The sequence below is a fragment of the Bicyclus anynana genome, chromosome 2, assembly GCF_947172395.1.
Source record: "Bicyclus anynana chromosome 2, ilBicAnyn1.1, whole genome shotgun sequence".
NCBI lineage: Eukaryota > Metazoa > Arthropoda > Insecta > Lepidoptera > Nymphalidae > Bicyclus > Bicyclus anynana.
This window is the reverse complement of record NC_069084.1, coordinates 14,068,008-14,095,257: the sequence shown is the minus strand read 5'-3', so window position 1 is coordinate 14,095,257 and position 27,250 is coordinate 14,068,008. Positions and strand designations below refer to the sequence as shown.

General features: G+C 35.6%; 2 protein-coding genes across 2 annotated transcripts in view; one reads left to right on the top strand and one right to left on the bottom strand.

The window, feature by feature from the left end:
• Positions 1–27,250, top strand: part of LOC112053975 (putative transcription factor SOX-15) — a 143,135-nt gene that overhangs the window by 2,093 nt on the left and 113,792 nt on the right. The window contains exon 2 of the mRNA XM_024093610.2: positions 10,516–10,718. Coding sequence (XP_023949378.2) covers positions 10,639–10,718 — 80 coding nt within the window. The 5' untranslated portion in view covers positions 10,516–10,638. The remainder of the gene's footprint in view (positions 1–10,515; positions 10,719–27,250) is intronic.
• LOC112051542 (transmembrane protein 14C) overlaps positions 1–27,250 on the bottom strand; it is a 149,558-nt gene that overhangs the window by 26,052 nt on the left and 96,256 nt on the right. The gene's annotated exons all lie outside the window — the stretch shown is intronic.

Below are 27,250 nucleotides of genomic sequence, written 5' to 3'. Positions count from 1 at the left end.
CTTATCTATACTTCTATACTAATATTATAAAGAGGTAAAGTTTGTAAGTTTGTAAGTTTGTCACATTTTTGAAATGGGGTAATCTTCGGAACTACTGGTCCGATTTTAAAAATTCTTTCACCAGTAGAATGCTACATTATCGGGGAGTGCTATAGGCTATATTTTATATTGGTATCATATATATTAGCCGAGTTATCACAGTTTTTGTCATACAGGTCGGACTGAAAATCCTCTCAAACAGACTTATTCGCATGCGCTGCCTTAACTATTGTGTAAAATTGAAATTAATGTATAGAGACTTTATGTATCTTTAAAAGTTCTACAAAAAAGTCCGCGACATCATATATCTATCTTCTATATATTAGCAGATATACTACCATTTGTGTTTTAAAAATTATTAATTTTATATACTTAGGTTTACGTCATTATTTATACAACTAAACTTTAATCCTTATTAAAATAAATTATTTAATAATCACAAGGATATTATGGAGCTAACATTTGCCCTTCACAGTATGTTAATTACTTAAATAGTTTCGGAGAGAATACAAAATTTCTAAAAGACGCAGAAATTCCGCTATATAACGCCTGGCGCTTTCATTTACGTAGTTCCCGTTCCCGTGTGAATATGGGGATCAAACATAGCCTATGACACTCGCAAATAACGTAGCTTTCTATTGGTAATACAATTTTCCAAATCGGTCCAGTAGATCCAGAGATTACCTCCTACAACCACACGAACTTTACCTCTTTATATTATTAGCATAGAAGTCTCTATTTCTCTTGGTCATACCACCACTCTCGAAGGACTGGACCGATTTTGCTAAGGGTAGGAGTAAGATAGAGAAGTTACAGGGTAGGGTAGGGTACGGGTAGGGAAGCGTAGGGGTAGTGTAGGGGTAGGGTAGGTTTAGGGTCGGGTTTAGGGTAATGGAAGGGTAGGGGTAGAGGTAGGGTAGTGGTAGGGTAGAGGTACGGGTAGGATAGGGAAGTGGTAGGGTAGAGGTACGGGTAGGATATGGAAGTGGTAGGGTAGGGTAGGATAGGCGTGTGATAGGGGTACGGGTGGGATAGGGGTAGGAAAGGGATAGGGTACGGGGAGGGTAGGGGTTGGATGGGGGTAGGATGTAGGTAAGGTAGGGGTAGGGTAGGGGTAGGGTAGGGGTAGTGTGGCGGTAGGGGTTGGGTAGGGTAGGGTTGGGGTAGTGGTAGGGTAGGGGTAGTAGTAAAGTTGACATCGAAATTTACGCGGACGAAGTCGCGGGCGTCCGCTAGTAATTATTATAATAGGATCATAATATTGTTGTCTCTCTGTCTGCATTTGTCCAGACCTTATCTCGTGAATGCGTGAAATTAATGCGTTAAAATTGAGTAAAGAACGTTCCTTCAGTTTTGCACATCAAACGGCCGTCTGTCAACTCTCAACTGTCAAAAGTTCGTCTGTCATTTCACAAGTAGAGAAACTACCTTTACCTACTATACATATGAAATACTCGATGTGTACTGTTTAACAACAAACTAATTATTAGAAATGAGGGTATAAATCGCTAGTCATTTCACACCTAATAATAGTTAAAATTAACTTGTTCATAAATTAATGAAAATAAATTTGATTAAAGCCTAGAACAATTAGATATTGTTAATAATATTATAAAAAAAAACAATGCTGGAGTACCTAATTGCGTTTTCTACGGTCATTTCTAATTTGTTTTTTGGTAAACTGCATATGAATTATAGCTTTAGTATAGGTAGGTACTTAAGTCTGTAACTAAAACAGGAATGTTTTAAAAGTAAAGAGGATACAGTTACAGGTAAGCAGTAATACGTGTATCACGGTTAATTTCGTTGAAACATTTTATTAACCAAACGTATTCGACCCTCTGACCTGTATTTGAATATTTATAGCAAAATACATGGTTGAATAAACTTGGATCGGTGAAATAAAATGAGTAGGTAGGTATACCTATTGGATTGGTTTTACTATATATTAATATTATAAATTATATCTAACTACATACAAGTATGAATAAGCAGAGGTGTGCATTTTAGAATGTAAAATGGTTTGCCTACCCTGAAGGTTTATGACGAACTTGTATTGGAGAAAGAATTTTCCATTTTGTACAATTTGTATAGTATGTACCTAAGTAGGTACTTACCTTAACATTTTTCCATTTAGTACAATTGGTACTGTACGTATTGTACCTACTTAAAAACCTGAAACTAAACGAATAATTTGGTACTGAAAGAAATTCTTTGGACAGCGGAATTTTCAAAAATATTTTTGAATTTGAATTAAGGAAGTAAGTGCAATTATTTTTAAAAATTGATTTTTCATTTCTTCTAAGACACTCCAAGAACAATTTAAACTGTCGTTCCTTTAATTACTACCATTATCTAATATTCGATAATGATCGATATGGAATAATAATCCTCAAAGGTTGTCTGGCAGATATTGCTGAAATAAGACAGCCTTTCCACATAGGTACTTCTTTAGTATGTCTTCTTCTATTTTCTTTGTTATTGTTTTTCTTTTCAATAAATCCATAAATCCTCTCCCCAAGACCGCCAACCCGGATTGGAGACGTGTGTCTAAGACATGCCCTTTCCTAAAAATAGGGAGATCTGGCCTGTAGTGGACAGTGGACCCTTAAAATTAGTTGATAATGACAATGTTACAAAAAAAAATATTGCAATTCTGTCGGAAAAAATAACAACGACGAAATTTATCGAACATAAAATATAGTCTGAAAACGATTAAGGTGGTGAATGGTAGCTATTTCTAAAGAGCTTCCAGTATGAGACTAAATTAAAAGTTGCCCCTTTACTTATCATAGAGTTATAGTACAGATTTCTATGATATAGGGGCGAACTAAAATTCAATAGCTTTTGTTGTCTACCTAACCAATCCTGGCATATGCCATATAGTTGATAATCTAATTCAGGTGATGACGATACTCTACAATTCAAAACGATTGTTCAAAGTTTTGCATTGAAACGTTGTAGAGTCATATACTAAGGAAGCTCGTTTCGGGGTATAACGTGCGAAGAGGATTTTCTGTCAGATCTGAGGTGCGATTCCACGCGACATATCATCATTATCATCAACATCATTACTATCAGCCCATGGACGTTCACTGCTGGACATAGGCCTCTTGCATGGACTTCCAAGCACAGCGGTTTTGAGCCGCCAGCATCCAGCGGCTCTCTGTAACCTGCTTGATGTCCTCGGTATTGGGGGGTCGACCAAAACTGCGCTTTCCGGTGCGGGGTCGCCATTCCAGCACCTTGGGACCCCAACGTCTATCGGCTCTTTGAACTATGTGGCCTGCACATTGCCACTTCAGATTCGCGAATCACCGAGCTATGTCAGTGACTTTGGTTCTTCTGCGGATCTCCTCATTTCTGATTCGATCACGCAGAGAAACTCCAAGCATAGCTCGCTGCTCCATCGCCCGCTGAGTGACTTTGTCTATAACACATCATATTCGAATTTGAACTTTATGCTTATAGGAATTATTCGATTTTTGCGGTAGAAAAATAATTGAATAGTTAGTAACTGATTATAATGAACTTCCTCAAAGTAACGCCTGCTTTTTTCACATACCGTAACTGTTAATGTAACTGTCCTATTGTGAAAGATTTTTCGGAGACTATTCGTAACTAACAAACAAAATAATAAATACTAATAAATATTAAATCTTATATGTTTATAATATTAGGTACTTTAGACAGTAGCTGCAAATGCGAATGAGTGAATGTTTGTTACGTTTTAAGCCGATTATGGCTAAGCCGATTTCAAAAACTCTTTCACCAATGGAAAGCTACATTATTAGTAAGTAACTTAAGGATATTAATATTCATTCCCTTTTTCGCACGAATACTGGGCTTACGTATTTGTTAGCGGTTAATATTCTTTTGTAAAAACAAAAAATTACGACAGCTCAACCGAGGGCAAAGACTATTATTAAATTCCATAATTATTAATATATAATTCTAATAAAAAACCAGTTGGCAAAAAGTCTGTATGCTTACAGTAGGTAGGTACCTAGTACCTACCTTCCTTCAATTGGCCGTTAGTCTACCTAACGTAAACAATTTTTTGCTTTTATATTTAAATTTTTATCTTTAAAATTAAAATGAACGTGTAGGTATAGTACAACTTTAAATTAATTAAGTATTAATTAATGTCATATTCCTGTATGTCGTTATTTGTCATTCACTGAAAAGGGCTACATCCTTCAAATCAATACAAGAATCCTGATAAACTATATTCAACAAAAAATCAAGACAAAAAATGTCAAAAAATTTAAAAGGAGGATAGAAGAATAGGTAAACGTTTTGTAGATATATTGAATTACTACATAAATACAGCGGCGAAGAATATATACAAGCCGATTCCCGCCGGGTTACCTTGTAAATATCCATACATACCTACATAAACATTGTTGTAATTAATTTATAATTAATGTATGGATGTATGAGATAAGGGAGTTTGAAAGAGTTTGGAGTATCACGCGGTACGAATTTCAATTTCTTTGAGATTTATCTTCGTCAAAATTCCAACCTTCGCCACCACTACATATATATCTAATATATTTTCTATAGTTTAAATATAAAACCCCTTTTTTAAACTTGGTGGTTGGTTGGTAAAAAATATACATTGAATAGTGTCTATGGGATTTTAACAATATTATGTCAACCTGATGTGATGATGATGTGAACCTATTAAGAAAACCTCAATCGGGCCAGCCGAAGATCGAACCCAGAACCTCTGTCTTGTAATTCCACCGTGCATAAGGTTACACAATATTTCTACGCGAATATAACCGCGGGGTAGAGCTAGTCTATACTTAAATAATAAATCTGTAGCGAGCTCTATTCTGTACATGAAATATATTTCCAAAATAACTATCAGGGGGTGATTAGTGATCGATACTGATGCCAAAAATGCAATCAGTAAAATTTTTGTCTGTCTACTCGACGGATTTCAAGGAAACTTGGTACAATTATTCTTCATACTCCTTATACAGCTTATAGTATACTTTTCATCACGCTACGATCAATAGGAGCAGAGCAGTGAAGGGAAATGTTGGAAAAACGGGAGAAGTTACTCCATTTTTACAGCGATACTACTAAAAGGGCTGGATTAAAGAGTTCTAAGGGCGGTCGAAGTTGCGGGCGTCCGCTAGTCTATCATAAAAAAATATATAAGTGATCCCATGTTGTGGAGTTGTGTAAGTTTCAACGCCCATCCCACGGCCAATGTTTTTGTTACTTGCCGGCATTAATCAAAACATCACTTGTTTTTAGTTGAGCGGACGTAAGGCAGCTATGTCATTTGAAAACTAATGTCATATATTAGTTAGATATCTTGCATAAGAAATATATATCCTTATCTATTATTTATTTGGAATCACACTAATATTATAAAGGCAAAAGTTTGTGTGTAAGTGTGTATATTTGATCCTTTTCTATGCTGCGGCTTCTGAAGTGATTTGGCTGAAATTTGGAATGGAAATAGATTTTACTCTGGATTAACACATAGGCTACTTTTCATCCCGGAAAAATCCATGGTTCCCGCGGGATTTGTAAAAAACTGAATTCCATGCAGACGAAGTCGCGGGCATCCGCTAGTAAGAAATAAAAGATAGATTTGTTTTTTTATTCTTTACAAGTTGGCCCTTGACTACAATCTCACCTGATGGTAATGCAATCTAAGATGGAAGCGGGCTAACTTGTTAGGAGTAGGATAAAACCCACACTCCTTTTCGGTTTCTACACGACATCGTACCGAAACGCTAAATCGGTTGGCGGTACGTCTTTGTTGGTAGGGTGGTAACTAGCCACGGCTGAAGCCTCCCGCCAGACCTGGACCAATTAAGTAATCTCGATTGGCCCACTTGGGGATAGGACCAGGACCTCCGTCATCACTGCGCCACGGAGGCCGTCAGATCAGAGAGAATTATCCCATTGCACATAGGTTGCCTAAATTGCGGTTAGACTATCACGGCTCTCATTAAAACACTACGAATAATTAAAATAGTAGTTTGTAGTCACCTTTATATACCATAAACAGAGACACTGTTAGGTTTTAAAAAAAGGTAGAAAAAAATAATAGTTAATTGGCATTCAGAGCTACCGGTGTTCGGTGACCAGTAGATTATTATCGATGGAAGCTGTCTAGTGCCGTGACAGAGATTGTCGATAGTCGAGATTGTATCGATGTTTTGGAACATAGAGAGTGAAAGATCAATCATTAGTAGTTTAAATTTAGAAGGAATAAGTTGTGAGTAGGTATCATCAGTATCAGCCAATTAGGGCAGGCCTTCCTCCTTATAGGAGAGGGCTATGGAGAGGATATATACCCACCACGCTGTGACAATGCTTGATGGCACGCTCGCCCACCGGATCGACTGCCCCTGCCAAGAATCATTTTGACGCAAAGAAGAAGATCCTTAATCGCAGCTTCATTGTGAGGTCTCTACAAAACCGGGCCTCACACAACTGGATTGACCACCCGGATAAGACAACCTATCCCAAATATAGAGGAACCAAAAGATCCATACGTAGGTACACTCAACGACCGTGCTGTATCTAAGTTAAACGTCACCCAGACGTGGGCTTTATACTGCAAATTTCATTCTTCTACGCTAATTAAGAGGGCTATTCTATAACCATGTTTTGTATAACTCGTACGTTCGAATTTCGAATTCACTTCTTTCTCTTGCTATAATATCGTGTTAAAGAGAGAGATAGAGATGAACTCGGAACTTGCATTTGTGAGTTATACAAAATGTCGTTACAGAATAGCCCTGCTACTTTTAATGCTTCTTAAAAGAACTTTTAACACTAAAAGCGCGGAAGTACCAAATTTAGTCTGATTTGAACCAGTCATGAATGACGGAACATATCTATTTTTTATAACATTATCTATTTTTTTAATTAGTCGAAAATTTTTTGATTGCTTTATTTATAATGTTGGTCAATTTTTTTTGATTGCGTGCTTGTAGGTATTCATGCGCCATAATGAACATTCGCAGCGAAGCAATAGGGTGATGGGGAACGCAAAAAAGAGTTTATCTGACAACTAGCAGATACTCCGCGGTTTCACCAGCGCAGTTCCCGTTCCCGTGGGAATATGGGGATAAAATATAGCCTATGACACTCGCAAAAAACGTAGCTTTCTATTAATAAAAAAAAATACTGTAAAAGAGATATTACAAAACTAAAATGGACTAAATTGACCCCACCGCGCTTCTGGTTATTATATGTCCAATTTTTAATATTTATTTTTAACAATTTTAATAAAATACATAATTAGTATGTATTTTAAATATTATTAGGTACTTAAATTAATAAATTAAAACAGTACCACAGAATACACTAAACTTACTAGGTAACACTTAAAAATTAAATTTTACCTACATTACATTAATGTACAACCTGTTGCTGTCTTATATAATTCGCTTTTGATGATTATGCATAGCTACCTACCTATACAAACTTAATAGGTAAAAATAAAAAGTAATATACGAGTACATCCCAAAGGAAACTCTACCACTTTAAGAATAAGGTTTGATTTATAAATAATGATTTCATATAATGCTTAGTTTTATACATAATATTATTTAACTAGGTATTGTATATAGCTACTTAAATAATATTAAGTACATATTAAATCTACATATTGCAAGTAGGTAAGTAGAATGAGTAGCTAAGTAGAATGAAAAACTTCTGAATTTAAAGACACGTGTAACGTCATGGTATGAATTATCCTACGAGTACTAATATTATAAATGCGAAAGTTTGTATGGATGTTTGGATGTTTGTTACTCTTTAACGCCGCTACTACCTACTGAAATTTGGAATGGAAATAGATTTTACTCTGGATTAACACATAGGCTATTTTTTATCCCGAAAATATCCATGGTTTCCCGAGATTTGCTAAAACTGATGATTTTAATGATATGAATGTTTGTTACTCTTTCACGCCTCGACTACTGAACCGAATTAGCTGAGATTTGATATTGAGATATATTATAGCCTGGATTAACACATAGGCTACTTTTTATCCCGGAAAAATCCATGGTTCCTGAGGGATTTGTAAAAAACTAAATTCGGAGGAAGTCGCGGGCGTCCGCTATTCTAGTATATGTATACCTAATAATGTATTTAAAACTACTTATTAATTTTATTTAGTTAACTGATTCATTTAAATTTGATTTAATTATACTTTCTGGTACACGAGCCATGATAGCCCAGAGGATGTGACCTCTGCCTCCGATTCCGAGGGTGCGGGCTCGAATTCGGTCCGGGGCAAGCACCTCCAACTTTTCAGTTGTGTGCATTTTAAGAAATTAAATATCACGTGTCTCAAACGGTGAAGGAAAAACATCGTGAGGAAACCTGCAATCCAGAGAATTTTCTTAATTCTGACGTTTGAAAATTTAAAAATAAAAATTATTTTTAAATTGAGTTTCATAAGAAATCCTTAATTTTTAGTAATATAAGTAATTGATATCGATATATTTCGGATCCTTATTCCATGTACTACACGAAATTAATATTCTTTATATTACTTACTTCCTTGAACCATATTACCTATATTATAATAATATTATACTGTTGCAAATATAAATTTAAATTTCTATTTTTAAATAACTCAATTCAAAAGTAAACACAATTAAATATTATTCATATAAAGAATGAGGAACATTATTTTTTTTTTAATTAAATTAGTGGTGGCCCTTGTAACGCGGGCGAGGCGCGGCAAAGCGTCGCAGTGCCGCCAACATTGACAGCTGTCAATCAGATTCAATATGGCCGCTCAGCCGGTTCCCGCCGAACAAACAGGCCTTGCTATCTCTTGGATCTGATGCCGGTTCAATACCAGATGTGTTAGATAACTATGAAGAAGCTGTATTTTGCCTTAACACGCGTCAGTATTTTAGGGATTATGTTTACTGTGCTTTAACCAACATATTGATCATTTGGTGTTGGCACTTATTCACACATATACTTTTTAAGGCACCAATGCAATGTAATGTAAGTTTATTCTCTTACATTAAAAAGAGGCTTCTGTTTTCTACCGGACTTAAAAGTACCCATTAGTTTGGGAATAAGTTTAATCTATACTAATATTGTAAAGCTGAAGAGTTAGTTGGTTTGTTTGGTTGAACGCGCTAATCTCAGGAACTACTGGGCCGATTTTAAAAATTCTTTCAGTGTTAGATAGCCCATTTATCGAAGAAGTCTATAGGATAGGTAACTATATATTATCCCCGTATTCCTACGGAAACGGAAACCACGCGGGTAAAACCGCGCGGCGTTAGCTAGTCAAGTATAAATCCTGCCAATCAAGGCAATGAGGAATTTAGCCAGCACAGCACGGTTATTCTCTAACAATGCTTTGTATAACTCGCAAGTTCGAATTTCGAATTTACCGCTATCTTTCTCATTCTATAGTATCGTGTTAAACAGAGAAGGAAATAGGTGAATTTGAAACTCGCACTTGAGAGTTAAAAGAATATTGTTACAGAATAGCTTAGGCTGAACATTAGCCGATATCCTTTGGACTTTTACTAAGCGGTTCCTTGATCATACAAGGGTTTAGTTTCTGTTCAATATGGGTATCTTAAAGTCAAGAGCCGTGATAGCCCAGTGCCATATGACTTATGCATTCGATTCGAAGAGCGTAGGTTAGAATCCGGTGCGGGTCTAACTTTTCAGTTATGTGCATTTTAAGAAAATTAAATCACGTGTCTCAAACGGTGAAGGAAAAATATCGTGAGGAAACCTGCATACCTAAATTTTCTCAATTTTCTACGTAAGTTTAAGAAGTCTGCCAATTCGCATTGGGCTAGCGTGGTGGACTATTAGCCTAAACCCTCTCATTCTGAGAGGAGACTCGTGCTCAGTATGCTCAACAGTGAACCAAATATGGGTTGTTAATGACGAAATTCAAGAAACAATAGACATTTTCTGGGCAAGCCCACTACATCGTCACTTAGATACCATTACAACCAAGCCTTTATCTTAAAAATGTTCCTTCAACTAGAAACCATTTGAAAAATTAAAAAAATACGTATAAATACTACATAATTTTTAAAACTTTACTCAATTATGTATTATAATATAAAATTGTGCACAATATTGTAATCACAGGATTTATAAAATTTCAATTGATTACAGTATTGGAAAATTGGAAACCTTGTGAGATGAAGGAAAACAGTCTTAGGGAGAATTTTCCCATAAATAGTGTTTTATATAGTGAATCTAGTTTTCCTTAAAAAAGATTTAGGTCACGCATAGAGATTCCCATAAAGGCTTTTATTGGTTGTTAATTACTTCCTACCTACATTCAACCATTTTGGCTATGATTTTAATTTTTATCTAATACTATTATATATTAATTTAAATATTATATAGATGAGTATAGTGTAATATTATTTAAATAAACATAAAATATTTACCAAAAAAAGGAATTTATCTAGCGCTGTCTTTTACTTGTTTCAGGTATGAGACAAGGACAAGACGAACACTAGTGATGTAACGTAAATGCGACACCGCGTCATTTTGACGCATTCGATAGTTGGACTAGTGATGGTACACCGTCGATAGATTGTGATTAGTTAACGGATGAATACACTCATGCTGACGACAGGTGGCGCTGTGGATGACCAGCCCATGGACGGGAATATGTCTTTTTCATCATACAAGTAAGTAAAACAAGAATATTTTTCCATGATTTTAAGATATTGCATAGCTTTTATCGCGGGCCTTGAGCGCGGCATCCGAATCAAGAAATTTCGTAACGTAAATAAACCTAACACCCAAGCCGTGCTACACATTTTGACGTTATCATATCGACTCAACTGGACAAGTGGTGTGAAACTAAGGAGTAAGGGTTATTAAACCAGAGTAGATTCCAGCTCAACGTAAAGACGATTTTTATTTATTTATTCTTTTATATTTAGAAAAATAATACTGGATAAATAAAATAAATAAATAATTAAAATTGCATAAGTTGATAAAAAATGCTTTGTAATAGCTTTACCGTGACAGTTCCCGAGTGCCACACGTATTTTTTTCTAGTAGTACGAGTATAAACATATGTTGTACAATATCACTTAGAATTGTACGATCATAAATCTAGTAACGATGCATAAAATTATGCCCGGACACTAAAGAATGGACTATTAAAAATGAAATATATGTAAACGTTGTCAATAACGAGCCTTGCGTCACTCGTAATAAGGTCCTCATTAATAAGCTGCATAATAAAACATTAACAATGATGTTGAATGTAAAAAAGTATAACTGCTTTCACATATCATATTTTTAATATATCAAATGCCTCGTTTTTTCGTAAAGTCCATGTAAAGGCACCATACCCATAACAGAGAATACAACGGTATGGTACCATCGAATGAAGACATTTACGAAAAAGCGCACGCAAGAAGCTTTGGCCAATCGAAAGCAGAATTCGGATGATTACTTATACTTGGAAATCGCGGTCAGCTTTCGATGCATCATTAACAGCATTACCCGATTTAATTACTGGCTTTTTGTGCCGGTGAAACTCTAGAATTCAATATTTTTAATCTGTCAAAATGAGATATTATTATGACTCCTCTTAAAAATTCATGAATGTGTTTGCGGTACACATCAATAAACATTGATTTTAAGGCTTTTATCGATAAATAATTAAATATTAAATTTACTTGGTTAAAACTATACCTTTTTTAATTGGAAAAACCTACGATCGAATCATAATCACAACCCTAATCTGTTAGCATAGACTTCTTGTTATGATGCAGGCAATTTGTTAAGAATTATAATAAATTAAGTTCTTCTTACAGTAATAACAAGAAAATTTTGTGTTTGAAAAAGCTCGTTACAGATATACTAATTTATTTTTATTGTTTCCGCACGAAACTTTACAAATTTAATATAAACGTAATTAATTGTTTTTCGTCATTATTCGAAGTACTTGAACTTGAAGTACTTTATTGGCGTTAAAACTGGTTTGTATCCGGTGTCTCAAATTATAGTTTTTGTTCTTATAAGTAATTATAATTAAACCATAAAAAATCTCATATTTAGATAGTATGAAGATTTTGGTCGTTTCTAGATATCTACATTATATAACAGTTACATACATATTCGTAAAGAAAATTATAAATTTTCAATTTGTATTGTTTAAACATTGTTATAAACAAGTGTAAACAATTTCAAGCAAGTTACGTGAATACTTAAAATAAATAAGTTATTAACTCAGTGAGTAATTATTAAGAAATAAAATCTGTTTTATATAGCATCTACTTACTCTTGACTTCAAGAAAACGTTTAAGGTAATTGAAGATAGTTACAGAGGCTGGATGAATATTGACAGATATTTACATTGCGTGTCAGAAAGTAATAACCAAATAACTTGGTAGTTAGATTAGGTTATTTAGGAGCCTCCATCAAATAAACAACCAGATAAAAAGCTAATCATACTTTTTGCTATAGGTAGCCTTACCAAACTGACTCTAAGTTGGAAAGGATTAAGGATACACTTGTGTTCGTCAGTTTCAAAATACCGTCCATGCACGACCAATCATAAGGTTAATTATACGACGCCATCGTTCATTATATAAATTTTCCATTTGCTTTGTAGATTAGTAACTAGGTATACCTAATCTTCTTTGGTACAAAATAAAACAGGTAAGAAATCATCAACTTTTCTAGAACTATATATATAAAAAATAAACACTGTTTCTAAGTAATTTTAAAAGCTAATGATCATTAAGTAAAATCGGTAGGTAGATAGGTACATGTTCTAGAATCTATGGCGTAAATCCTGTTTATCTCCATTTACGTCCAATGCCAATAAAAATAATTTCAGTGCTGAATCGTTCAAGTCGGGACTTTATTTGCGGTTTGTCAATAAATTTATTTTATAGCCAACTGACGTCCATGGTGTACAAAATGAGTTCAGTCTCATAAACATCGGCAAAGGTCAACACTTTTCATTCAGAAACGCGGTGGTTTTAATTAATTTTGCAATTTCAAGTAAATAAATACGAAGCAATTACTGAACGCAAAAAGCCGTTGACCAATGAATTCGTCAGGCGGTTACAGTCCTCAATCGGGCACCTTTCATTTAAAAAAAAGAACCATACGCCATTTCATGTCAATTTTTGAATAATTCATCGTGCGAATGCGCGAGCGCATCGATTGATGCAAGTAAAAAGCGCGCGTTCGCTAATCTCCGCCGTCTCTCGCGTCGCTTCGGGCTTCCTCGGGCTGGGTACTGCCAACCATTTATTATTCAACTGCTTTTTGCAGTCACGCTGAGCAAGGACATAACCGGGAATGCATTTATTTGATAAATGATGTTTTTTTTTTCTAAACCCCAGAACAGTGATTTTTTCATATAATTTTTCGGTGTCAAGTCTGAAAGGTGCTTTTTTGTGATGCTTTGTGAGAATCATTCACGTGAACTCAATTAATAGAATGCTATTAATATTGTTTACGTATTCCTTCATGGTGTAGGTAGTATACACTTTTAACTTTGATTGTTATTTTAATATTTCCGATGAAGTTAGATACTTATTACTAGTTGTGCGCACTAGGAACACTTTCATAATGTTCCTTAAATACATGAATTATAATTTTATGAATAAGTACAAATCTTTCAAAATTGTAAAGGGATGTTGGTCAATTAATTAATGTGATACTAAATTTGCTGGTGACCGTTAAGCCAATTACAAGTATCATCATGATGCTTGGAGTGCAGAAAAAATATAGTATTCGAATTTCCGAGCGTTCATCCCCCGCGCCCGCACGTCCGCCGCGCCTCGACGCCGCGTCTCGACTGTACGTGATTGGTTTATTAATTAGGCGAATCATCGTCGGGTTCCATTTTTAAAAATAGGCGGGATTCTTGCTGTGCGATTTTTCTTTTTAATTTTGGTCGGCGTTGAACGCAATTAGAGTTACCAGTAATACTTTTTGTGTTAATTCCGCTTCTGACGATAAAGGTTACTTAAAATTCTGTTTAACATACCTAATTAACAAGATAATCTTATGCTTATGCTTATTAAAAAAAATATTAAATAAAAAAGAAAAGTAAAATTGGTTAAATTCTAATGAAAGTGATATTAAAGAATTTAATAAATTAGCAAAAATTAAAATAATATAGTAAGTAACTATAATCTTCTATTTATTGCTATATGAAAATCTAAAAGCAAATAAAAAATCTCTCAAACTCAATAAATAAATAAAATTAACAACGACCAGCCACATTTAAAATGTCGATTAAAAAGTTAAAATTCGAACGCGAAGTGAGGTCAACCAGAAAAATAAAAAAAAAATCTGTCCGCGGTCCGTCGCAAAGTTATGTCTCCCGGTGAATACCGTTAGGATGCCTTCGGATCCTAAAATGAGATTAAAAAAACTGAAAACTATGCCAATTGCCAGTATTCGGAATCCGTTTTGTCTGCCATAAGGCTTGCTGATCTGTTTTTTGTCTAACATTATAGCATCGGACTTGAATGTCTAACACTTGACTACAACTGTTAAGAAATGTAGGTACAATCATAAAGTTACAAGTATCACAGTAGTTCTTAGCGGTCTTTGTGGAGTTTTGGAGTGGAATCCGGGGAAGCACTACTACTGTGCTCATTCCCATGCCAAGCAGCATTCCTATTTTCATCCTTAGCATTACTCTTCATCGTACTTTCGTAATTGTGATCATCTAACATAGTTATTTCAACGAAATGATCTTGACTACGTCATTTTACATCAAATTGCAGTAATATTTATGTTTTACGATCATCTAGTTCGTTTCATATAGGATGGTGCGGGTGACAGTTCGTTTCACTCTCGAAAGTTTGCCACGATTTACGATAATAGTACGTATGATGAACGTCATTCAGGCGACTGTCACCGTACCCATGCTATCTGAAAAACATTTTAACATGATTATTTCAACGGAAATTCGTAAATAACTCTTTTTGCACCTACTGTCCAAAATGGGCAGGTACTACGTAGGTACGGAAAAATATTATGACCCTTAGTTTTTATAGTTGAGTTTTTTGTTTGCTTTTAGAAAATTACGAAAGGATTAAAAAAAAAAACTTGGTTGTGTAATGTTATACTGGACTCGCTTCTTCGGGTGATATTAAATAGTTTGTTCTAGAACAAATCCTCTCGAGTCAGACAGTATGAAAATAAAATCATCATATCTCGTATCTTTTTATAAATAAGATTAAAGACATTTTTTTTATTCTTTACAAGTTAGCCCTTGACTACAATCTCACCTGATGGTAAGTGATGATGCAGTATAAGATGGAAGCGGGCTAACTTGTTAGGAGGAAGATGAAAATCCACACTCCTTTCGGTTTCTACACGATATCGTACCGGAACGCTAAATCGCTTGGCGGTACGTCTTCATCGGTAGGGTGGTAACTAGCCACGACCGAAGCCTCCCACCAGCCAAGAATATACCTACTACTTATAACGTTTTTCAGTTTGAAGATCTTTTGTCAAAACAGTCGTAGGAGTAATTATTACCAATTAAGGATTAATTAATTTGATTGCATATACAAAATTTGGATAACTTGCAATTTGGTATACGAAAGAAGAATTATCAAGCTAAACCAATAAACGTAAATATAGGAGTACCCTCGCAAAATATCGGCGAAGAAACATTTCGTGGACCAGACAAGTCGGCTGACCGCTACTAAGTAAGACGGAACATAAATTCTTCAAAGGGCTAAACAAAATAAAAAATAAGAAAACCCCTTTTAAAAGAGCTACCGAACTATAATTTATGGTTCGCCCAACGACGGCCATCGGTCCAAATAAAAATAAAATCGGTTATGCAAGTGTCGTCATTTAAAGTAAAGGGTTCCGTAAATGATTTACAAGAACATTTCCGCGGCGACTTGCGACAAGTACGGCTAATTATTTGAAAAAGAATTATAAAGATATCCTTTATTCGTCTCGCTTTTATTATTTTATTATACAAATCATCAACTATCACTGATTTATTTGTAAGCCCAGGAACATTTTAAAATTATTTGTCCTACGAGTTTCAAATTTAAAGATACTGAGGAGGAAAGCATTTGTGTTTTTTTAGATTGAATAGGCTCCAAAACTACGGAACCGATTTAAAAGAAATCTTTCACAGTAGGGAAGATACCCCGGGTGCTATTGGTTATATTATATCCCCATATTGCCACGGAAACGGCTCTTCTAGTTATTATAAAAGCGAACGGTCACTTATGATGAATTACAGAAAACCAATTTGTACAAAAATGAAAGCCAGGGAGGTAGATTATTATGGTTAGTAGACATCCACTTATAATGGATTTTGCGAGAGGGCCGGATTAAGGAGGTCTAAGCTTTGATAAACCTAATGGTCATTACTGTTACTTATAGCAGTGGGTATAAAGTTTAGTACGTGGGCGACAGATGTTCAGTAGCATTTCTTAATCAATATATGAATCTTGATGGTCACAATAGCTTCTACAAGATAGTACTAGTAATGAGAAATACTAGTTAAATAAATATATAAACACTAGTTAAAAAAATAATCTTGTAATTTTGATACAGATCCCTAAAAAGGATTCGAAACGGAGACGCAAAACGGTGAAATTGGAAATAATTTCAAGATAGCATCGTTCGCCGGTAACTTTCAATTTCTTGCGTTTGCAAATTTTTGTTTGTTTGTTTGTTTTTTTGTTTGCATTGTAAGTTATGGTCATGCTTCGGTCGGTATTAGTTGCAAGAATATATTTTATTGGTCTAAAGCCATAATATTCTGATAGCCAAAATCATGATTTTATCGATATTATAACCGTTCGTTCCTAAGAGTATCATCATCATTATCATTATTTTTTTTGCAATGCATATGCACAATGCATACACTGAGGATACATTGCGAACCCGTAATTGGAGGAGGAATTTTCAATTTTCGTAAAAAAAATTACGTGTAGTGGCTACCCTAGTTAAGAACTTTGTACATGCCACTGCGTAAGTGTAACGATTACTATCAAGTGTTAACTATAATGTCTAGGACAAAGACTACTATAACGTCAATCAGAGGACGCCCGCGACTTCGTCCGCGTAAAACTTAATGACTAGCCGGAACCCTGGATTTTTCCGGGTATAAAAAATAGCCTTTAAGTTAATGCGGGTATAATCTATCCACCTCAAACGTCATCGTCAGCCGAATCCATCCCATGGTATTTGCGTGCAGGAATAACCATCATCATCATCATCATCATCACCATCATTATCATCATCATCATCATCATCATCATCATCATCATCATCATCATCATCATCATCATCATCATCATCATCATCATCATCATCATCATCATCATCATCATCATCATCATCATCATCATCATCATCATCATCATCATCATCATCATCATAATCAACCCATATTCGACTCACCGCTGAGCTCAAGTCTCCTCTCAGAATGAGAGGGGTTAGGCCAATAGTCCACCATACTATCCCAATGCGGATTGGTACACTTCACACACGCAGAGAATTAAGAAAATTCTCTGGTATGCAGTTTTCCTCACCTATGTTTTTCCTTCACCGTTTGAGACATGTTATATTTAATTTCTTAAAATGCCCGGACCGGATTCGAAGCCGCACCCTCCGGAATCGGAGGCAGAAGTCATATCCACTGGGCTATCGTGGCTATACGTATACATAGAGATTTAACTGCGCTAGAGAAGTCAAATAACCCAAAGAAATGTTCTTAGAAAGAAATCCGGTCAAGAGGACCTAGTATAGTAGATTAGCGAACTTACAAGATATCGATAGCCCACTGTCGGCGATCTAAATACGCCTTCAAAGGCAATCGTAAGAGGAGCAAATTAGAAAGCCGATCGAGTTCGATCATTGATAAATATCGTTATGTGACCCGAACACGTTATGAGTTCAGGCTTTTGTATTAAGAGTGGAAACATACTTACAACAGACAACAGCCTCAATAGCTGATACAGGATCGGAATTGGCTAGTTGACACTTTTTTATGGTTTTAAATTGTTCATTATCGTTCTACTCGATTTTAAAAAAGTTGACATATTTATCTGAGACGTTATTACATGAAAATTTAAGGCCAACATGGTCTATATTTTCGACGGCCTCCGTAGCGCAGTGGTATGCGCGGTGGATTTACAAGACGGAGGTCCTGGGTTCGATCCCCGGCTGGGCCAATTGAGGTTTTCTTAATTGGTCTAGACCTGGCTGGTGGAAGGCTTCGGCCGTGGCTAGTTACCACCCTACCGACAAAGACGTACCGTCAAGCGATTTAGCGTTCCGGTACGATGCCGTGTAGAAACCGAAAGGGGTGTGGATTTTCATCCTCCTCCTAACAAGTTAGCCCGCTTCCATCTTAGACTGCATCATCACTTACCATCAGGTGAGATTGAAGTCAAGGGCTAACTTGTAAAGAATAAAAAAAAAAAATTCAACTGGTTAAAAAAAAATCCCTACCAAAGGGAGCGATGACGGTGTTTTGATGTTTGGAAAATTTGAAAATATACATGATTTTTAAATTAAGTTTTATAATAAATAGGTACTTAACTTTTATTAATTACCTTACCTTAATATCGATATATTTCGGACCCTTATTCTGTGTAATATACGAAATTAATATTGTTTGTATTAAATTTGATATGAGTCAACTACCCTTTATGTACATGAAAAGTTTTGGGTTTTGATCTATAAGTAATATAATATAATTGATATATTATTTTGGAGAAAAAAGAATAAGTCATTTAAGAAGGCATGGCAAATAGGTGCTGTGTTGTAAGAATGCTGAAGTCTTAAAACTGTCATATTTATTGTAACCAACATTTATTTTTTTGTGAGTTTTAACCGACTTAAAAAAAGGAGGAGGTTATCAATTCGTCGGAATCTTTTTTTTTTTATTATCATTCATTCGGGCCCTAAACTAGTTATGATATAGGGCCCCTCGCAAGCTACGCCACTGATCTTCATAATTTGCAACCTTATACTTTAAAGTTAAACCAAAAGACGGTAATAGTGTTTCTTATCAAAAATACTTGAAAGCATTAGTACTTTATTAAAACGAGAGTTATCACAAAGAACTCTACAACTAATAACTAGGTATTATCTTACTCAGTAAATAGCGTTTTTCATGGGACTCATCGATATTGAAGACTAACTCAACCGTCATAACCTATTTTTAAAACAAATTAAAAGCTGTAAACGTTTTTAGTCAACTATTAAAGCTTAATCCAATGTTTATTAAATGGTAAACGGATCTAGAAAAAGTAAATTTTAAAGCGATATAAGAGCAATTCTGTAACAACTGTCCTCATGTCCTGTCTTGTCCTAGATCACCGATAACTATCACATCCTACAGGCTAACACTAAATAAATAATTCATAAATACCTCACGCGGCAGATGTATATTATAAGCTTATTAAAACAACTATTTTAATTGCCACTACTTCTTGTTAACTTCGGATATATATACAGGGTGTTTCGAATGCCGATGTCTATCACGAAAATTGAGGAAACGTTGTAAAAAGGATTCAGTAAGTAATAAATAGCGGCGTGCGATGGCGGCTCGATCGGCACAATGGTTGAATTATACAACTCCAATAACTAATTGAATTTTTAAAATAGTCTTTAAATAATACTTAATTGTTTCTACTGTTATAGCATGTTAGTAATTTTCTTTATTTTACTGGATTAAAAGTTAATCAATTAGAATCGAAATATCTTAATATTTATTTTATAAGAACAGCATAAAGCCTATTTTGCTTATCTTTTTGGTAAGTATTTTTATGTATACGCGTAGTTATATTTTGATAAAATATTTTTTTCCATGTTCTATTTACATATATTTACATATATTAGTAAACAATAGTTATAGGTACCTAAAATTTCCAGATTAGACCAAAATCACGAATGAATTACAACTGTGTAATTAATTCGTGAAATTTTGGCCTAATCTACGCAATACAGTGTTGATTGGATGTTCATTCTCCAAACAACCTGTATTGCGTTAAAAATAATTAAGTATTGTGCGACAAAAACATACAAGATTCTTAGTTAATTACGAGTACAACAAAGTTTTCTGTCGTCTGTCTCTTTTTACTCAATTAAAAACAAGTAAAATTTATTTTCGATGAATTAAAAGTAAAAATACTCGTAGGTACATGAAACTGAAGGGAAGAGATTCTTTCGGCGATAAAACCGCCTTCGCATACATACGCTCTCAGTTGTCCTGTTTGTGATTGTATATAATCAAACTCTGAATCCAAGCCACATGTGGGCGGCAACTTAAAATTTATTAGAAGAAATAGGACTCTGAATCGGACGTTAATGATCTTGTCCATGGTAATCGTAGACCAAGAGGAAGTACAGTGTCCCAACATCGCAACATTACTATAAAATCAGATAATGTACCATATTATTGCTTAATCAGAAATAAGCTATAGAGTCCTTTTCACGAAAGAAGTCCCGCGGCTAAAGCCTGAACTAAAATTGACAGCGCCTTACACAAATGACAATAAGACCGCCATTACCAAATGACAATGAGCGCCATTATGAGATTAGCGCTGTGTCTGGGGGACTTCTTTCAAGAAAAGGACTTTACCTATCATATTTGTCTCCAATCGACTGTTAAGTATTTATTCTAATTTGGTTTCCAAGGTTCGAGCCACACATAATCTATACTAATATTATAAAGAGGAAAGATTTGACTATTTGTTTGTTTGTTTGTATTGCTCTGAAACTACAGATCCGATTGGAAAAACTTTCAATGTTAGGAAGCTGCAGCATCCTTGAACACGAGGGGCTAGACCAATAGTTCACCACGCTGGCGCAATGCGGATTGGCAGACTTCACACACGCAGAGAATTGAGAAAATTCTCTGATATGCAGATTTCCTCACGATGTTTTCCTTCACCGTTTGATACACGTGATATTTAATTTCTTAAAATGCACACAACTGAAAAGTTGGAGGTGCATGCTCCGGATCGGATGCGAACCCACACCCTCCGGAATCGGAGGCAGAGGTCATATCCACTGGGCTATCACGCCTCCTCCATGACAACTTAGCCCCAAATTAAGCGTTTAACCTGTGTTATGAGTAGGTATAAGTGGATACGATCACATATTAAATATTATTATCATTTTTTTTATTAAAAAAAAAACTTTATTAAAGTAACAGAAGCCGACAGACGGTCACCAGTTTGACGCAGCCTTATATCAGGTTGGTCGGCTCGTCACGATTGTCGATATATCACGATCCAAGCTATCAATAACGATTTGTCAAAATCGGCAGCTCACTAACCCAGTTGCAATCAAGTCTGCAAAAAGTGGCCAAGTGTAAATAATTATACAAAGCGATGGTTCCGTCAGCTCCGGATCTAAATAAGTACTATTTTTGTTGAACTATTTCCGGTATGCAGGTTTTCTTCACGATGTTTTCCTTGACCGTTTGAGACATCTAATTTCTTCAAATGCATACAACTGAAAAGTTGGAGGTGCGTGCCCGTACCGGATTCGAACCCACAACCTCCTAGGCTATCACGGCTTTATTATAGTAGTACTTCTCCCATAATTATGTGGTACATAAATAACGAAAACCGATGTCAGTTTTTAAATTTGCTATGGGGCGACAGAGGGAAGAACTAACCTCGTTGCGTACCGGTCAATAATGTTGTCTCTCAGACTCTTGAGCCAACAGTGGCCGTGACTGCACAGTGACAATCAGGTGCGATTGTTCCGATAGTCGTTTCAATCAATGGTCTTATAACAAAAGCTTCGACCAACACCAGGTAGCATTCCAATCTTGGCGACCGCGACCCGCGACCGCGACGCGTGACCGCAACCTGACTAAACAAATCCCAAGACCGTGTCGCGCGACCGCCTTTGTTTACTGCTTCATATAAATTCATACTAAGCAGTGGGTCGTACGACCCGGTCGCGAACGCAGGTCGCGGTCGCCAAGATCGGAATGCTACCGTAAGATACTTTCGCTTAACTGCTGGATCAACACCGGTTGCTTGGGCACTCAAATATTCCGCAGAGGGAGGGTTGTTATGTATTAAAAGTAAAAAAAAGGACAAATAAATAAATGGAAAAAATAAATGAGAATAAGTAATAAATATAAAATCTAAATTTCCTGGAGCTCTGGGAATCTACCCCAGAATCGCTCTGTTGAAAACCATGGTGTTACCAACTGCGCCACGGAGTTCGTTCGTCAACAATATTTAAATAAAAAAGTTCAAGTAATAAAACAAGTTGTTTTATTACTATTTGTATAAATCATTGACTTTTTTTACGAGTATACAGATACAGATAGTAGGTATACAGATAAAACGGTTGCATGTAAAACAATTATTATCTTACTACCACTCTATGCAATACGATTAATGCATCGCGAGATACTTTTTCTGTTCTAAGTTAACAATTTGCGTTTGCGTTTTTGCTTCGGTAGTAGGTAGGTATTAGCAATCATTTGTAATATCCTCCTTCATATCATAAAACAGGTTTTTCACGCCAGAAATGCAGACTGGCTACTTTAACGGCATACAATGTAAAATAAAATTACCTACAGGAAAGATGAATTGGTCTTTACTTTACTAGCATTGTTTTTAACCCCGACGCAAAGGCACTCCATGAAAACCGTTGAGCACAACTTATCCCATCAAATTTAGGTCAATCAAATCGTCAGGTCAATCTATGCGATACCACAAACATCGCATAAAGGTATATAAGTTACATTTGTGGTATCGCAGTTTTTAAAATTATCACGTTCAAATGTGTTTTTGATTATAATTATGTACCTACTATGAAAACCAAATATAGCAAGTAATACCACTATAAAACGCAGACTCTTAGCATAGTTAGTAATTAGTTCTTACCAAATTATTGAACCTTGTTCTCTGACTCTATTTAAATTTAGTCCATCTATTTCTTCTGATGCCTTGCGCCACATGCACGTTTTCCTGGTAACTTTCCTTCTAGAATCAATTTAGGAAAATCATACAAGGATCTTCTTTGCGAATCAGTGGTGTAGCGTGCCTTGTATCGAAATTAGCCGGACCCAAAAAAATCTTACAAAAGTAACAAAAATTCTTGCACCCGGGAAAATTTTTTTTGACTTTTGTAATTTCTGAAGTGAAACACTGTAGACAGTTTTTTTATATGTTTTTATTTTCGAGAAGCACCAGATTGAGTGAGATTGTGGATTACATTTTACTAATTTTTGCTCTAACACGTAAGGGGGCCCTGTAGTCCGGGGGCCCCGTATCATAAATATGAAGAAGAAGAAGAAGAAATACTTTATTGCACACAAAAATACAATTATAAATTGAAACATTAAAAACATAAATTAAACTTAGCATGCAAAGGCGGCCTTATTACTATAAGTAATCTCTACCAGGCAACCCCTGACGAGAGAACTTGCGAAGAAGAATATGCCTGACACGGTGGTAGCTACGCCCCTGTTGAGAATCCCCAGCTAATATTTCCTTCCCTGCTGAAGATTACGCTTCTCTCAATATAACCGACGCAGTAAATGCACTGTGTTAAGTAATTCCTTATCAATGCACTGTTATCAGTATCACAAGTGCGTCGTCCTTCCACTGATAACCAGATTTGCAATAATTGCTGAGATAAATTTAATCGGGCGCACGTGGATGGATAATGTAAAAAGAGAATAGAGAATGTAAATTTCCCAATTCATTGTTATCTATCGACTTTCAACTCATTTCAGATTCTTTATAGTCTTTGAGCCCAGGAAAAAATATTTATTTTTGACTGTAGTGTTCGAATTTTGTGTATGTAATAAAAATGTATGAGCGAAGCTAATAATAATAATAATAATAATTTTTATTTAAAGGTATTTACCCAATATAAAATATACAAAAGTAATAATAATAATAATACAAAAAATATAAAAATTCTAAAATTATAAGTAGCGAGGTACATTACCTACATTACTTTTTATTCGGCTCCTGGTGCACTGAGCGCCAATGTTTAAGAATTGAGCAGTCTTGACACTCCGCTAGTGTGGTGAGGATCTCGTTTTTCGAGGATCGCAAACGACTCCAAAACTTTGCGACTCACGAAGTATGGTGGTGAGGCGTTTTCATTCCAAGATCTTTCCATTATATAAAAATCAGCTGTTAGGTTAATAAAAATGTTATTAAAAAAAGGTAAAGTTTATGTTGCTATAGGAGGTAATCTCTGGATATACTGAACCTATTTTGAAAATCATTTTATTACTAGAAAGCCACGTTACTTATTTGTGAGTGTCTTCGGCTATATTTTATCCACGTATTCTCACGAGAACGGGAACTATGGGGCTTTGGTTTATTTAGTTTGTATGATAAGTTTACAGAATGTATTTTTTAGGCTGGAGGCTTGGCTACAATCATGCCTGATAGAAACAATAAGTTTAGAAGTACGTTTACCTAGAAAATGTCTATTCAACATTTTCTTTCAAGTCAACTAATTGAACTTAACAACATTTTCAGGTATAGGTACATATATCAAATTATTTCACGTTTTAATAATATTGTATGGAATATTCTAAGTATTTTCGTAGACAGTGGTTTCCACGAAACGATTGTTTGCAGCTCCCAGTAGCGATTGTTGATGTTGAGGCTTTCTGACAATGCCTTGTTTGCTTCTGCGCAGATATTTTTAGTTACGGCTGTAAATGTTTCACGTTATAAGGCGGATTGCATTTGAACTTCTAGTCAACAAATTAATTGCAGTACTATCAGTACTATTGAAGTTGATTAGGTCCTTAATTGTATTGTAAGTCATCATCATCATCATCATCATTATCATCAGATGGACGTACCACTGCTAGACATAGGCCTCTTGTTTAGACTTCCAAACAACACGGTCTCGCCGGTTGCAAGGGCCGCCAGCATCCAGCGGCTCCTTGCAACCCGCTTGATGTCCTCGGTCCATCTAGTGGAGGGTTGACAAACACTGCGCTTTTCAGTGCGGGGTCACCATTCCAGCACTTTGGGACCCCAACGTCCATCGGCTCTACCCATTGCCATTTCAACTTCACGACTCACTGAGCTATGTCGGTGATTTCGGGAAACTTCACGATATCTTTTCGTTTAAAATTCCTTAGTGCCTGAAGACGAAAGTCTTCGAAAAGTGGGTGTTGTCAGTGATGACCTACGGATCTAAGACTTGGGCGCTACCTATGGTCCTCATAAGAAGTCTCAGAGTCAATCAGCGGGCGATGGTGCGAGATATGCTTGAAGTTTATCTGCGTGATAGAATCAGAAATTAGGATATCCGCAGAAGAGCCAAATGTCCGTCAACTAAACAATAACTACGGGTAGTAGATAATAAAATAATAGGCAACTACATTAACTTGTACCTTCTTCTCGGACCAATTCGCGCTTGGAACCCTCGTAACTATAATTTTAAGTTTAAAACTAAGTATTATTATTATTAACATTACCTGTCGTTACAAAAGTGTTTGTAAACTAAGCCGAATTGACGATTGATGAATTTTATTTATACCAATAAATAAATTGGTCGTGTATAAGATAAGGCCGAGTATGCATAATATTCTAAATAAGGGAGTTTTATTTTTATTCAGCCAACAACAAATACATAATAACAATTAAAATAAAATAAATTAATAATTAAATTAAATAGGATGAACTTTTCTCAGTTAAATGGGATGAACTTATTCAGTGTCTTTCCATCATGTAAAAAACTTATATTGACAATAAAAAACAAGAAGAATGGAATTAAAAATTTTAGCATTAACAAATGATTTTGTTTAAATCATGCTAATGCATAAATTAATCTAATCTCAGCAAAGATATGTTTCTCTTATATTGAACGCGCGTATGAAACAGCTTGCGTAGACATATGAACCGCTGATAAGTTATCAGATAAGCGATCTTTATCAAATGCAACGGAGCGAGCACTTCGAAATACCTTCTAGTGCACTGATACTCTCATATTATATTAATTGTTACCTACTACTATACAGTTTATTAACCCTTAACGCAAAAAGAGGGGTGTTATAACTTTGACGTGTCTGTATGTCTGTCAGTCTGTCTGTGGCACTCTATCGGCCGAACGGATGAAGCGATTTCAATTTAGTTTTTGTTGACTTATTTGCGAGTGTTCTTAGACATGTTGGATGAAAATCGGTTGAGCCGTTTAATAATTGTGGGGGGTGAAAGTGGGTAAGAACCCTGCAAATATAGCCTGGAAAGTCTGCAAATATACTCGAGTGGAGCCTCAAATGAAAGCGCACTGAAAGATAATATTGATGAATTAATCAGGAGTGTTCTTAACTTCGTTTGATGAGGAAATTGGTGGTGGGAAAATTGGGACATGGAAATGCGGTTGATCGTATTGAAATAAAAATGAATTCTTTGATCCGGCTCACATTTGATGATAGAAAGAATTTCGAAAGTTTTGAAAATTTTTAATTTTATTCTAGTGGAGTTTAGTTTTTATTAGGACAAATTGACGAAATGAGGTAAGTCTATCTAACCAAGAAGAAGAATAGAAGAGATTTTCTGCTTCCCCCGTCAGGCGATGCTTCTGCGCTCGCCCAAACCACCTGGTGATGCCGCTGACGTCCCATTACTACCCTACGGCACTTACACAATCAGCTCATTTATTTGTACACGCTAAAATCTCAATGACTCACCCTAATTGCCCAGTCAGCAAAACCTCCAAATCTTCGGAAGCAGGCAGCGGCGATTGTCCCAGAGGAATCGATGCATTTTCAGAAAAAAAAAATACTACATTCATTTATTTGTTTGTACGCGCTAAGCAGATCTCAATGACTCACCCTAATTGCAATTGGCAAAACCTCCAAATCTTCGGAAGCAGGAAGCAGCGATCATCAAATCGATTGTCCGCAAGGAATCGATGCATTTTCAGAAAAAAATAATAATATTACGTTCATTTATTTCTTTGTACGCGCTAAGCAGATCTCAATGACTCACCCTAATTGCAATCGGCAAAACCTCCAAATCTTCGGAAGCAGGAAGCGGCGATCATCAAATCGATTGTCCGAGAGACATCGATGCATTTTCAGAAAAATAAAATACTACGTTCATTTATTTGTTTGTACGCGCTAAGCAGATCTCAATGACTCACCCTAATTGCAGTCGGCAAAACCTCCAAATCTTCGGAAGCAGGAAGCGGCGATCATCAAATCGATTGTCCGAGAGGAATCGATGCA